Below are 16,196 nucleotides of genomic sequence, written 5' to 3' on the forward strand. Positions count from 1 at the left end.
ATTGACTTTTACATGTGTGATCCTGTGTCATTTAATCTTCCTGACAGCAAATCTAGTGATTTAGCTATATGCTTAATAAATACCTGTCTTACTGAATTTAAAGCAATGGATACTGGAATTTTGGAAATGAAGCAGTAACAAGTCTGAAAAAGACTTTTGAAACTGATAACCTTGTGGCTAAGTAACAGTTTATCCTTAAATAAGGGAAAAAACTATAATTTAGCAATTTACAATGATCTATTTCAAAAACAAAATAAAAACAGTCCCATATCAAATAAGGAATTGTGCACTTTACCTTACGTCCAACATAGACAGGGATTCCAATAATCATTGCAGGAATAGCAATGCCAGCTATTAAAGCAATTCCTACAGGAGCACCAACGAGTGTTCCCAGCTGCCACAGTATTTTCTTCTTACGGCTCCAAGGCTTCTTTCCCCAAAAAGTACATCCTGAGGGGCTAATGAAAAGAAAAAATAAGCCAATATAGCAGTGATTATCAGGCAGGTAATAGAATTTTCCCCTTAAAGTATTTTTTAATACAATCAAAAGATTTTTTAAAACAAAAATGTAGTTTGTATATAGCACAAGTTTCATTTTCTAGGATATAAAGAGAACAGTCAAATTTATAAGAAAAAGTCAGTTCTCAATTGATAAAGGACCAAAGGATATAAACAGGTAGTTTTCAGAGAAAAAAAATTCAAGCTATCATTAAATAAGAATTGGCCCTTCGTACTCAAACATTTCAGAAAACCTTTAGTTATTACTCAAGCAGTAAAACATTCCTGTTTTAGTCACATATTAGAAATACATTCTCTTTGTGGGTAGTAATGATTTACACACACAAAATTTTAAAAGAAGTTTTGAGACTGAATACAGTCAAAGCAAAAACATTAAGATACAATAAAACATCCTTATTTACAATTGTAAAGACTTGCCAGAAGCTCAAGTAGGTAAGTAAGTGACTGTGGTCATATACTAATTAAGTGTCTTAACAGATATGACTCCAGGTCTTTAAGGCTAGCACTCTGCAAACCTATGTCTCATTTCACTCTTTCTAGAAATTTTGCTGGTTATTAATTATACTAAAAAACTTTAGTTTATTCTACCATTTATTGAATTAGAACAAAATTAACTACCTTAAAGCATGTTTCAAAATCTAAATTTTAAACACTAGTGAGAAAAAATTGTAATGCCATTTTGATTTTAAATTACCTTAAATAATGTAAATCTGAGATCTCTTTCATACACAACCAACAAAACTCACAACCACAGACAGCACATGTCATGTGATTGCAACTTCCATCATTCATCTTTATTATGTAAGCAGCACATCGTGGACATGGTTTTATATCATCAGCTATTAAGAAAAAGAACAAAAACTTTCATTGATATGTAAAATATACCACATTAAATCAATAATCATTCCTCAAAATTTCCATTAGAATCATAGTATTTACAAAGATACCCACATACCAAAATTTTTCCATTGATGCACTATTCAATACTATTTAATTTATAAAGTATGTTTTTTTCTCTTCTTTGAAAGACAAAAGATATTTCTCAAAATACAAGTATGATAAAAAATAAGAAATAGCACAAGGACAAAAAGCATGGGAATAAATGAAAAGTCCTAGGGATGACTATAGAGAAGGTGAGGTTTCATTTTAAGAACTTTATTCAATATTATTGCTCTGTAAGGAATGACCAGCAGGATGAATACAGAGAGGCTTGGAGAGACCTACATGGACTGATGCTAAGTGAGATGAGCAGAACCAGGAGATCATTATACACTTCGACAACGATATTGTATGAGGATGTATTCTGATGGAAGTGGACTTCTCTGACAAAGAGACTTAACTGAGTTTCATTGAATAAATGATGGACAGAAACAGCTACACCCAAAGAAGGAATACTGGGAAATGAATGTGAATTATTTGCATTTTTGATTTTCTTCCCGAGTTATTTTTACCTTCTGAATCCAATTCTCCCTGTGCAGCGGGAGAACTGTTCGGTTCTGCAAATATGTATTGTATCTAGGATATACTGCAACATATTTAACATATATAGGACTGCTTGCCATCTTGGGGGGGGGAGGAGGGAGGGAGGGGAAAAAACGAAACATAAGTGATTGCGAGGGATAATGTCGTGTAAAAATTATCCTGGCATGGATTCTGTCAATACAAAGTTATTATTAAATAAAATTAAATTTAAAAAAAAAAAAAAAAGACTATGAGAATACCTTTAAAAAAAAAAATTAAAAAAAAAAAAAAGAACTTTATTCAATAATTAGGCTGATTGATGTGGATACTTCTCCTAACAACACAGATTATAAGCTATAACTACTTAGTGTATCTTCCTTAAAATGAGTAGAAAAAAAGTCATTATTCCATAACAATCTTATGGCAAACTTTTAGCCCTCAGATATCACTGTACCTATTTTTAAGTGTTTCTAGAGTTGATTCTTTGCTTGGCAAACTTTAGAGAACTCAGATTTACCTTTCACAGCACAATAGATATCAGAGCTGTTTTGAGAATAAATTAACTGGAAAAAAAAAAACAAAAACATTTTTTTCAACGAGTTTCTCTAATAAAGGTTTCATTTTGTAAGACATAGAGAGAATAGTTAAATATATATGAAAAAGAATCAAAGGATCAAAGGATTATACATAGATAGTTTTCAGAGGAAAAATCTAAGCTATCAATAAACACATTTAAAATGCTCTAAATCACTAATAGAGAAATAAATGCAAATTAAAACAACTCTTAATTACCAATCAGGATAGTTATGATGACAAAAAAAGGAAAATGACAGATACTGGAGGAGCTTTGGGAAAACAAATACACTAATTTGAGAAGCTGTGTCTTAACTATTCTGAAACTATACTCTAAAAAAATGTACATACCCTTTGACACAGCAATTCTACTATGAGGTCTATATATCCGAAAGAAAGAGAAAAAGAATCCATATGGACAAAAATATGTAATTTTTTTAAAAATAGTTTTTTATTTTCAAAATACACATATAGTTTTCAACATTCATCCTTGCAAAAACTTTTCTCCCTTTCTCCCTTCCCTAGATAGCAAGCAATCCAATATATGTTAAACATGCAATTCTTCTATACATATTTCCAGAAGAAAAATCAGATCAAAAAGGAAAAAAAAAAGAGAGAAAAAAAGTAAACCACCAACAACAAAAAAGGTGGAAATACAACATTGTAATTCGCTTTCAGTCCCCATAGTCCTCTCTCTGGATGCAGATGGCTCTTTCTATCATAATTATGTCCATTGGAATTGACTCAATTCACCTCATTGTTGAAAAGAGCCAAGTCCATCACAGTTGATCATCACATAATCTTGCTGTGTACAATGATCTCCTGGTTCTGCTTACTTCACTTAGCATCAGTTCATGTAAGTCTCTGCAGGCCTTTCTGAAATCATCCTGTTGATTGTTTCTTACATAACAATAATATTCCATTGCCATCACATATCATAACTTATTCAGCCATTATCCAACTGATGGGCATCCAGTCATGTGATAACCGTGTTCGCACCCTGGATACTTTAAAATCAGCAGGAGTCAGGATAAGCAAAAGTCCTTGATTTTTATTCTTTATCGAAGGGAGAGGAGAGCTCCCGGACACAGGAATCTCCTCTTTCTTCTCTAGCTTAGAGCCATTGGTCCTACTCCATCCTCTAAATCCTGCCTCAATCTCCCTATAAGCCAAACAGATCAAACCTGCACAAAGTAGTGGGCAGGGCCATTCTTTCTCCAAGCATATGCTAATAGAGTATTGTTCAATTGGTAATTAGCCTTAAATGTTTGGACCTCAGTGCATCAACTCAGTTTTAGCCCATTACACACTCAAGTTTCCAATTCCTTGCTACTACAAAAAGGACTGCCACAAACAGTTCTGCACCCGTGGTCCTTTTACTTTTTTTTAATAATGTCTTTGGGGTATAAACCTGTTAGAATTCTTATAAGGTGCCAAGTCAGTGGAATTGATGAGATAATGATTCTCTAATTTACATGTACTTAGTACTTACTATAATTCCACAAGATTCACACCTGTAAGAGAGCATATATAAGGAGGATCTCTCAGGGCCAAAGAAGAGAAGCCCACTAGAAGGTCTCGGAGGAGGAGACAGATTCATTCCATCTTCCACCTTTGTGCTGGCTGGAGACATTTGGAGGGAGCTAGAGGCAGAAGCTGGCAGAGGCAAAGGACTAGCGGCAGGAGCTCTTGGAACCAAGGAGAGAGATAGGTCTCTAAGAAAGCTAACCAGGCTCAAGAAAGGAGACAAGAATTGGAAAGAAACAATAAAGGATTTGGACTTTAATCCCTGGCTGCATTTGGGGTATTTACTGAACTGAAAGGAAGGCTGCTCCCAGAAGCCTCCCGAGAAACCTATTCACAGAAAATATTATATTTTAGAGAAGAACATTACATAAACCTAATAGTTACACTGCTATATCAACTGGTATCCAGAGTTTCATAGCTCTCTGGGCACAGTTACATATTGCTCTCCAGAATGGTTGGATCAGTTCACAACTCTACTATTAATGTATTAGTGTCCCAGTTTTCTCACAGACCCTCCAAGATTTATCCTTATCTTTTTCTGTCATCTTAGCCAATCCGAGAGGTGTTATGCAAAAATATTTATAGCAGCTTTTTTTGTAATGCCAAAGAATTGAAATTGAGGTGATGCAACACCAACTGGGAAATGATTGAACCAATAATAACATATGAATGTGATGGAATACATCACATTGTGTTTTAAGAAATCACAGACGATGACTCAGGTTTTGATACTCACTCTACACTTTCTCAACAAACCTTCAGTTGCCTCTCCCTCAGATTGGAGGATTAGAAGGCAGGGTACTAAATAAACTCCTTTGATCAAAGCCTTCCTTTGTAGAAGGCTCATAATATTCTTGGTAATCCATTTTCCATCAGCATTTCTGTTTGCCATCAACTCCTGGGAATAGCACACCTTCTGGCCAAGTATCCATTAGTGGCCTCCCTGTCCCTTTCATCTTCCTTTTGTGTGTTGTCTTTTTCTATTAGGTTAGAAGATCCTTGGAAGGGAGAATGTTTTTCCCCCTTAATTGTATCCCAAGTGCCTGGCACAGATTAGGAACTTTATAAATGTTTACTTAATTGAAATGGTTTCAGAAAAACCTGGAAGACTTTAACAAATGGTTGAATAAAACCAGGAGAACAATCTTTATAGAAACAACAATATTGTAAATATAACAACTTTCAAAGACAGTGCAGACTTGTTGACTTGAAAAAAGGAGGTTTTAAACACACATTGTGGGAATTATGGTAACCACAGAAAAGGAATTATTGTATAGTAGTGAAGACCCAATTAATATTAGATATTTAAAATCTGTAGTTGATCCAGTTAATAACTTCCACTGGGACACAGCAAGCAGAAAGAAGAAAAGAAGATAGATAAGATGATGGAAAGTCATTTAGAGTTGAAGTTTGAAGGTAAATGAGAAGCAGTAGAACAGGCAGGCAAAGAACATGAGGGTGGAGAATTGAATAAAGTTAAATTGGCTAATTGTAGCACAAACATTATAAAGGCAAGGAAGATCAGAGCAATAACAGTAAGGGAGGGAAGTGTAAAATGACAGAAGATTATAAATTAAGGATGAAGAGCTTTAGGAGAAAAGAAGCACACAGAGAAATTGGGAGGATAGAAAGTCATGTCATGTAGAAGAATTTCAAAGTAAAAAGTTCAGAACTAAATAAACTTACATTTGTGGGTAAAACTAGGATAATCCCCGTATGTGGCCGTTCATTAAGTTGTAGGTCATAGGAGTTGAAGAAGTTTATGAATTGTTAAGTTTGAAGGGATACTGATGTGTATATTTAAGTTCCCAAATATAAGGCATTATATTGGAGAAGAAAACAATAGAGCCATATACTAAATATATATATAGATAGATAGATAGATAGATAGGCGGGGAAATGTGGCAGCCTCTTGTCACAATCATCATATACTTTAAGACTCCTTGAATTCAATGCAAAGGTAGGCACAGAGAATGATGGTGAAAGAGGCTAATAAATATGGTTGGGAGTAAGGAGAGGGTTGGGTCTGTAATTTAACATCCATATGTCAAAACGAATCTCTTTAATGGAGATGGGATGCTGGACATATTAAAGCCCAAATAAAAATTACAAAAAAGAAAAAGTGATTACTTTTTGAGACAGGAAAACACTTGTTATTGATGTTAATTGAATAAACTATAAATTCATAACCTTATAGAGCAAAGATCAAAATCTATGTTGTGAAGGGCTTTGAATGCCAAAGTTTATATTTGATGCTGAAAGTGATTGGAGTCACTAGAGTTTCCCCCAAATGCACAAGTTCTGAAAGTAATCTCAGAAGAACAGTTTTAGAAATGCTTTGGATAGAATCACTGAAATTAAAAACCTTTACAGGATGAATGCATTTGGGGGTATAAATTATAATGTCTGCTAATAAAAACTATCACTTAATTGTACATACATACATATACACACCTATATACACAGGTGTGTATACAGATATATATATATATAGATATAGATATAGATATATATATATATATAGAGAGAGAGAGAGAGAGAGAGAGATGTACATATATATAGTTCAGGTACATGCAAATTCACTGGCAAACAAATTTTCCTTATTAAGTACTTTCTTTATCCCCTTTACTCCTAACTCTTCTTATTCTATTTCAAAAGGTGGTAGGTCTGTTTTAAGAAAATCATTTGTCAGAAATGATATGGTCTGGATTCATTTAAATATGAATTGGACTAGCAGGACACTAAAGTTCCTTCTAAATCTCAAATTCTATGATTCCATTTCTGACAGATGCCATCCAACTCAGAAAAGGGACATGTCATTTCTCAGGTGACACTAAAGTTAACTACTTAGTTTTCAGTTCATTTTCCTTCAATAACTATACTTCAGGTCTTTCACTTTTTCTATCTCATTTTATTCTCTGAGGTTTTATAAAAAAATTTCTGGGTACATACAAACTGACAGAATGTTTACATTTTACATTTCAGTTCAAGAAAAGATCAAGATTTTCATTCCCCATTTTCCCTCTTAGATCTGTCTTACTGAAATACCAATGAAAGCATTAGGAGTTTAAAAGTAACATGAGGAGGGCAGCTGCTTGGTATAGGGGATAGAGCACCAGCTCTGAAGTCAGGAGGACCTGAGTTCAAATCTGGCCTCAGATCATTCAGACACTTAATACTTCTTGGCTGTGTGAACTTGGGCAAGTCACTTAAATTCCAATTGCCTCAGCCAAAAAAAAAAAAAAAAAAGTAACACGAGCCTCTTATAAAGACCAGCAGGATAAATAATAAAATAGGCCAGAGAATCTGAATTTGAGATTCTGTGGCTTATGAAAATGTTTTTCCTACTGGCCATGGAAGACATACATTATTTCACAAATGAACCTTCAAAGAATTTCAAACTCATGATTTAAAAATATAGATTTAGATTTATAAACTTTCAACATCAAGTATGCTTAAATTTTTATGAGTGGAAATGAGTGACAAATGCAAATTAATCATATACATATACACACAAGACATTTTTAATTATGTAATAAAGTATTTTAAAAGTTAGGCAAAATAATACTCTTTCTCTGCAATTTAGGCTTTTTTAAAAATTATAATTAACATTCTCCTGTTTAAAAAAAGAATAGTAATTCATTATAGTGTTACAGTCAGAACCTACCTCTCAATTAAATGATTGTGATAAGACTGATCAAAAGACTAATACTACTATAAGTACAACTTTATGACCATTCTTAGTTATTGAGTATATAGTCATGGAACTTTTGTTTCTTAAAAAACAAATATTTTTATTTTTTCAGTCATAACTTTTAAATAAAAATATTTCCTCACATATAATTTTCTCAAGTATTTCCAGGACAGAAAACCTATGCCATATCACAACAATCTAAACACTGGAATGGTAACAGAGAATTCAAAGCTGTTGACTGTATTATGTTTGCTGACATAAATGTATCTTCCAAACATTTTAAAGATAATAACTGAATATAAATACCTGCTGCTCCAGACTCTTGGCTATAACTAATAGAAGAAGAACGTATTGTTCTCAGACGGAGACTCTGGGCTCTCTCCTGTCGGGCAGCATCACAGGTCTGGTTTGGGTGCCATATTTGCTTACAATGGTAGCAGAACTCTGTTCCACAGCCTTCACGTCCACAAGTTAATTTTGGACAGCTAGCACAGCCAAATGCTATCACAGCATATCTGGAAGAATCAAGATGAGATGAGGAGAATTAATAAGTACATAAATACAAGAAATATTCAAAATAATCTAATGATCATTTTAACAACAATTTTCATTTTCAGCAAATTGCCCACAAACAAATGTTTAAGTTAAATGATAATCTACTGAGAGGTAAAGAATGAATGCTATGTACATTTATACTTTAAAGGCTCAGGATCATAGATTTAGATCTGGAAAAAAATCTTAGTGCATTCCCTATTGTACAAAGATGAGGAAACTAAGTTTTAGAAAGATTAAGTGACTTTTTCAATGTCACCAAGCTGATAAGTAGAATATTTGACATCTTAATTTATATCATCTGATTCTAAATCCAGAGCTCTTTCCATTATGGCATGTTGTGCCACCTGCCCCTCTTCTCCCTAATTCCACTTCCCACCTTATTCCTTCAGGTCAGAGAAAGCTTGCCTCTCTCTTCTCACCACCCCACATTCATTCTAAACATGAACAGGGTAGTAATAAGCATTGATCTGTTGAACCAAATCAGTTCCAATAGAGCAGTAATGAACTGAACCAGCTACACCCAGTGAAAGAACTCTGGGAAATGAGTATGAACATAAAATTCCCAATCCCTCTATTTTTGTCCGCCTGCATTTTTTATTTCCTTTACAGGTTAATTGTGCACTATTTCAATGTCTGATTCTTTTTGTACAGCAAAATAACTATGGGCATATACACATATATTGTATTTAACATATACTTTAACATATTTAAAATGTATTGGTCAACCTGTCATCTGGGGGAAGGAGGGGAAAAATTGGAACAAAAGGTTCTGCAATTGTCAATGCTGAAAAATTATCCATGTATATCTTGTAAATAAAAAGCTATAATAATAATAATAATAAAGAATTTATCTGTCACATTAGCAAATGTAAACATTTCCTTAAGAAGCTGTATTAAAAAAAAAAAAAATCAGTCCTTTCTCAACCTTTACCCCGTCTGTTAAAAGGATGTCCTTTCCATAACCTATTTTCAAGAAAATGCCATAAAAGCAGAACCTTATAATCAATTTTTATGCTTACTTTATTTCTGCAGTTGAATCTCAATGTCAATGGGAATTCTCTTTCCCTTCTCCCCCCTCCCCAATTAAAATAAAACAAAAAAACTTGCTACATCTCATTCTTTAGCTGTTTGACATTTCTAAGTTGCATGCAAGGGCTAATTTTCTCTGAAATGAAAAAAGATCCTGCAATATGTGTAACAAGAAAAAAAAAATTAGTGTAACCATTATCTTTGTGTTGAAAACTTGAAGCTGTTCTTTCTATATTTGGTATATAACACTGTAACAATCTATTAGGATTTTTAAAAAAAATTATAGCTTTTCTCTAGTATTTAAGCCTGTAGTATCATTCTTGTAACTATTAAGTATAGGTTTCTTCTTATAGAAAACTATTAATCCATTTTTAAGGCAAGAAGTGTTACTCAAAATGAAATGGGAGAAAGAGAAAGTTTTGCTCTAGATGGTCTCTAAGAACCCTTTCATCTCTAAATATCCCATCTCAAGTCTATCAATAACGTTCAAGCCCTAGTTAAGACTAGCCTTCAACCACTCCCCCCTTCCTCAAAAGTCTTACTTCTTGTAAGAATATTAAATCATCAAAATTCAAAATCACTACAGTATTGTTCTATCAATTTAATGGTGATATAATTTTTCTACTAAAACCCAAGAGATTTTTTTCTCACAGGATGAATCCATGTATTTAATTCTGCAATGTGAATAAATTATTTACATTTTTGTCTCCCATTAGAATTTGAGTTTCTTGAGGGTAACAAAGTATTCTTGCATTTTAAAAAATATACCCAACACTTAACAGAGTTTCAGTAAGCAATTAATAAATGCTAATTTTGAGTGCTTACTAGGAATATTCTAAATATTCTCAAATAATTTCATGATTCTCTTGTTCCCTTTCCCCGTGTTGGACATGATAAATGCTATTATCTGACAAAATAAAATTATGTAAATATGTTTCAAAATGGGAGGAATATATATATATGAATAAGCAATCCCCCTCCATTTTTGTTATTACTCTCTTGCTAATTAACACAAACAAATTTTTTTTAAAAAAAAAATCACAGTAAAAAAATTAAATAATGTAATTCTATGGCATATAAATTGTTACTGAGATCTGAAAATGCGGTATCATGATTAGTGGGTTTATTTAACAAAAAAATTTAAATGACATGTCAGATTTAGATTTCATGACAGTTCACCATCAATCTATTGTATATGAAATTTCTTTGAACATAAATGTGGATCCAAAGACCCAGATTAAGAAATGCCAAGCTTGATTTTATTTTTAATTTACAATGAATTACAATAAACATTTAATATAATTTAGGGTATTTCAACACACAACAAGTGTGTTGTATTTTCAACCCAATTTTAAAATTTACAAGTTTCAAATGTTCTTTTCATTTTTACTGAAAAAAAATCTATCATTTAAAACATTAAAAAACACAAAGCACTAAATTTTACTTTGATGTATTTCTATTTGAAGTTAACTGTACTATATAGATACTTAATAGTAGCATCACTGCCAATTTAAAAAATAGGCCAAACTTCATCCTCCCATCTTTTGTGGTAATTTAAATACAAACATTTTGTTACTTTGTTCTGCTATCATCTCCTGCATTCTCTATCTTCTACTACTGAAATTCTTTTCAAATTATTTTGATTATGTAAGGAATCTTGAGCTTTTTTACCTTTTGATTAACTTGGGAGTTACTGAAATAAAGCCTTTTATTCATTTCAAACAGAATAAAATCTTAAAAAGTGATAGTCTTGGGGAAGTCAGATAGTGCAGTAGATAGAGCTCTGGCCCTGAATTCAGGAGGACCCGAGTTCAAATCTGGTCACAGACACTTAATGCTTCCTAGGTGTGTGACTCCTGGCAAGTCACTTAACCCCAACTGCCTCAAAAAAAAAAAAAAAAAAAAGCTGAATTCAAAAAGTGACAGTCTATGATGAATATTTGCATCGCATATTATTCAGCAATTTTAATTTCATCCACAGAAAAATTTAATGCAGCATGTAACAAAAAAACAAAATTCCCAATAGTACATAGTATATTCTTACCCACAGTCCGGAGCTGGGCACCACCTACAGTCAGGGTCTGCAACAAGCCACCGTCTAAGCATAAATTCTTCATATTTTTCCATCAAGATATGATCACTTAATATCAAGCGAATATCATGGGGATTAAATCGTTCTGTGCATTCTGGGCATCTGATATTAACTCTACTTTCAGAGATTTCAATTCTCAGATATTGTCGCAGGCAATCCACACAAGATCTATGATGACAAGTCATTATATCAGGAAATCTTTCTTTAGAATGCCGCAAAAGGCATAAAGGACATTCCATAAACTCTCCATTTTGTTTGCTGTTGATAATTGTTCCATTGTCATTAGAGGTATATGTAGAGAAAACTGTGTTCTTATCAGTACATATTTCAGAATGTATACTTTCAATACTTGCAATTCCATCTACCCCGCCATTGAGATCCCTTGATTTACGTTTGGTATCCTTTTTCTTCCTAAATAGAAATGACCTAAAGGACCTTTTTTTGGGTGCCTTTTTAACAGAAGGCAAACTCACAGACGAGGCAGAAGACTGAAGGTCCCGATCTGACCCCATCTGCCGATGCAAACTCATGTCTAGGATACTCATTATAACTGAATCAAAGTCAGGGTTCATACATAACCCTCATCATATTTAGTAATAAGTTTTATTTTTCTTGTCTCTGCATTAAGATTTGGCCATGATGTGAGATAATCCTTCTTAGTTCCCGCTGAAGAACCTTCACAACAGTTTTAATTTCCAAGCGATTGTTCTTATAGATGTTCTGTAGGGAGAAAAATAAGAATTAGCTTAATTCTTTTGAAAGGCAGTCACTGGTTATCAAGATTCCATTGCTGTAAATGAAGTAGACTCTGGACTAGAAAGGTTTCTTGCACTAGAAGTCATTTTGTCCGTGTGTGTATGTGTGTGTGTGTGTGTGTGTGTGTGTACACACACATATATATATAGGCTATTTTTATGTCTGTTTGCAAGATTATGAAAATTAAAATAAAATATAATCTTCCCCACAAAAGGAACCCCAAAAATGAAATAAAAAATAAAAACTATTAAGAAAGTTAATTTAAGTCCTGCTTCGTTTTAAGAAAAGCTATAAATTCATTTTATACATTATTTTTAAGCCAGTATTTTCAATAAGTAGTTAAGAAACACACACACAAAAAAGAAATCAAAAATAGCTCCTTTTAAAAGCTCCTTTAAATTAGAAGAATCTAATTTATAAGCTATTGCATTTTTTGATATTTAAAGTAGAGTATTTACAAAATAGAGTATTTATAAAGATTATATGTAATTCAATCAAAATACCAGCTAACAGATGAGGAAAAAAGTTCCAAAACTCTTTGAAAAGTTTATATTTCCTCTGGACACATAAAATTTTCTATATTGTCAATAAATTCTTACAATTTTGGTTGTGTTCCAGGTGATCTGTTAATTTCTAGAAATACCTAGTAAATGTTATCTTTTGTGAAGCTAAAATTAAATAGAACTCACTATGCAAATTTTCTTAACTTGAAATCCCATGCTACATTACTTCATATGATCCCTACAATAAGATTATGAGAAAATAAGCAAGATAGGTTATCTTTGTTTTACAAATAAAGAAACTGGAATACCACCAATAAAAATGGAAATAGGACGAAAATGGTAGATACAATAAAGAGGAGAAATTTTTTGCTAGAACTTCTGAAAATAGAGGGTATAAGAGGTAGGGCAATGTAGTAGATCTCGGGCTATATATAGGACTAGCCTTTAGAGTTAAAGACCACTTGGCATTCAAATCTTGTCTCAAAATCACAATACTTTTGTCACCAAAGGCTACATGCAATTCTTCAAACCTATATTAGATGGAATGGGAAGAATTTTGACATCTATCATTCTACGTGCTGATGACACAATCCTCTTTGCTTCAGAAGTTTAAAATACCCTCTGTTTAAAGGAATTATATTGATTTTTATTTAAAACAAATAATTTTAACATACTGATGGAGATAGGCTATGAGAAAAATCAAATTCCAACATAATCACAGGGAACTAAAATCAAATAAAACCACAAAATACTAAGGGCTTCAAGGGATCTTGGAGATCATCTAGTAAAACCATTCATCGACTTTCCACCTCATTCTATAAATTTTAAAACTAAGAATCGGAAATGAAATGACTTGCCCATGCCCATATAGCAAATCAGTGATTGAGTCCACTTCACATCTCTCATGCTTTATTATTTTCTAAGAAGTAACAATATAATACGGGGCTATCCATAATCAAATGAAAATAACTTCTAATGAAGATGCTTACTTGGAATACCATATTTAAAATAATAAGGATAGTTGAAACAAGAGGAAAGAATATACACTGGTTTCAGAAAAGTTAAGTGGCTAGCATGTAAGTATTTAAGGTAGGATTTGAACTCAGTTCTACCTTACTCTAAGTCTAGTACTCTATAGAAAAAGTTATTCCCTACATAATTGGGGGTCCAGTGGGGATGGGGAGGGAATATGTGAATTTTCTCTTGTCATATATGAAGGCTATTTCTAAAAACAGTTTATTAAAGTACCACTTTTTGAAATCAAGTTATGCCACATTTTAGAAATCAATTCAACAAACATTTATTAAATATTATATGCCAGGCTCTGACAAAGACAAAAAAGAAAGGTCCACTCTCAACAAGTTTACATAGTGGGAAAAACATGTAAATAGAAAATTATATACAAATATATGCAAAATAATTTCTAGGACTTTGAATCACAGGAGAAAAGATTGTCACATCCTTTCACAGTAGTAATATTTAGGATGACTTCATCATTAGTTTCTGAACAAGAGGTGGAGAATGATAAGCACTCAAAGAAAATAAAATTGCCCTTCTATTTTTATACTGTCAGCAAGTATTCCTACAGTTTCAAAACAAATTTTGGGTTTAAAGGTCCATTTGTACAAATACACTATAATCATCACTTCAAAAAAATCATCCCAGGAAAAAAAAAATCTATATGTATCGATATATCTATGTATCTATCTATCTAATAATTCTGAATTTCAGAATTATCCCATGATTTGATCATCACCAATTTTTCCAACTTTTGTTTTTATGGACTATACAAACCTTCCATATCCCAACTAGAAACTGCTTTCCTTACTATTCTCTAAATATATCAAATACATTCTTATATGTATGTTGATAAATCCTTCATCTTCTCTAACTAACCAAACTGAATTCCTCTTCCTTCAAGGTCTATGTAGCTCAAATCTCATTTCTCTTATGATGCCATTCTTTGTAAAAAAAAAAAAAAAAAAAACCACCAATGATCTTTCTCCCTTCTGAATTTATAACATACTATAATACAAAATTCTCTAATATATCATGTAATGGGGTATATAATGCTATGGTTACCTGTTTGTATTAAATCTCTATACTGAATAGTAAACTCTTGAAAGACAAGGATTATGCCCTACCCAAACTTGATATAATTCTCAATATCTAGCATGTTGCTGCTCTCCTCTAAGTGTGTTCATAGTTCCTGAATGAATATCATATATTTGAAATTTAATCATATATCCCCTGTGAAATCCTTCATACTCTTTTGTCATATTTAGTAACTCCACAAGTGTTGCTCGGATGCTTCCTTATGGCATAGAGATTAACCAAGGTTCTTAAAAAATGTCAGCTTAAAGTTCTGTAAGATTTTTTCAAGCTTGGAGACTGAAAATGGCATAATAGGAAGAAATAATATAGTATGTTTTTCCTCTCCCAATGACCAAACTCACCATATCTTGAACCCAAACTCCTCCAAATCACCAAATTAATTTATAAAATGCATTGGATCATCAAACATTACTGAAAAAATGCCCATAGTTAAAAGAAAATTTGGCATTCAAACACAAGATTCAAGAGAATAAAAAGATAAACAGGAAATTAAGTTGAAAGATGAACATACCAAAAAGAATCTCACAATAAAAACCCATTATAGTGATAAGGATACTCAAGAAATTACTTAAAAGAAAACTATGCCAAAACATTTATAAGCAAAACTTCAGAGGCAAACACAGGTTAGTTATTAAGCAAGTGTTAGCTTTGTTTAAAAAAAAAATTAAATTGAGAGCACTAGAAAAAAATCATATTAATAAATGAGAGTCACAAAAGAAAGAATTGTAAAAGTTTTTTCAGCTTGGCACAAAAGATACACATGCAAGAAACTCTGAAAAGTAAATGGATCAAACTCTGAAAAGTAAATTAGCTTCTAAATACTCATGAAACAATAACACTAAAAGTTGTAAGGATGTAAAACATAAAAGAAAATATAAGGCATTTTGTAATAAAAATAAATGACTAAGATGATCAAGGAAAGAAAATTTAAAAATCAAAAGATTGCTTGAAAGCCATGACTAAAAAGGTTAAGATATCTTTCAAAGTCATAAAACTGTCCAGATCTCTTGGAAAATAGCAAATGTGTAAATAAAAGAGAATCTACCAGATATCTCCTGAACGAAACTCCAAAATAAGAACTTTCAAAAACATAGTAACCAAAATCCAGAGTTTGTAAGCTGAAGAAGAAATTAAGTAGTCAAAAAAAGAATTTTAAGTATCAAAAAGCCAGGCAGAATCACAACCAATTTAAAGGAAGTTGTTGTATGATATTTCACAAAGCTATACCACTGGACTTTCAATCAAGAATAGTTTAGCTGCAAAACTAAATAAGCCTATAGAGAAAAATGGACCTTTAATTATATAATCAGTAAAAAGTGTCAAATTCAAATAGAAATGGATTCTTGTGGGCTCCATAATAATTTAGAAAAAA

The 16,196-nt window shown here is 32.3% G+C and overlaps 1 protein-coding gene across 5 annotated transcripts in view; it reads right to left on the minus strand.

Moving 5' to 3' along the window:
* Positions 1–16,196, minus strand: part of RNF19A (ring finger protein 19A, RBR E3 ubiquitin protein ligase) — a 59,912-nt gene that overhangs the window by 12,788 nt on the left and 30,928 nt on the right. For all 5 annotated transcript variants that reach the window (XM_051970927.1, XM_051970923.1, XM_051970924.1 and 2 more), the window contains 4 exons: positions 11,403–12,170; positions 8,081–8,289; positions 1,214–1,358; positions 296–458 (listed from right to left, as the gene is read on the minus strand). In XM_051970927.1, the coding sequence (XP_051826887.1) occupies positions 296–458; positions 1,214–1,358; positions 8,081–8,289; positions 11,403–12,022 (1,137 nt within the window). In that variant the 5' untranslated portion in view covers positions 12,023–12,170. The remainder of the gene's footprint in view (positions 1–295; positions 459–1,213; positions 1,359–8,080; positions 8,290–11,402; positions 12,171–16,196) is intronic.

Source organism: Antechinus flavipes, chromosome 1 (genome assembly GCF_016432865.1).
Source record: "Antechinus flavipes isolate AdamAnt ecotype Samford, QLD, Australia chromosome 1, AdamAnt_v2, whole genome shotgun sequence".
NCBI lineage: Eukaryota > Metazoa > Chordata > Mammalia > Dasyuromorphia > Dasyuridae > Antechinus > Antechinus flavipes.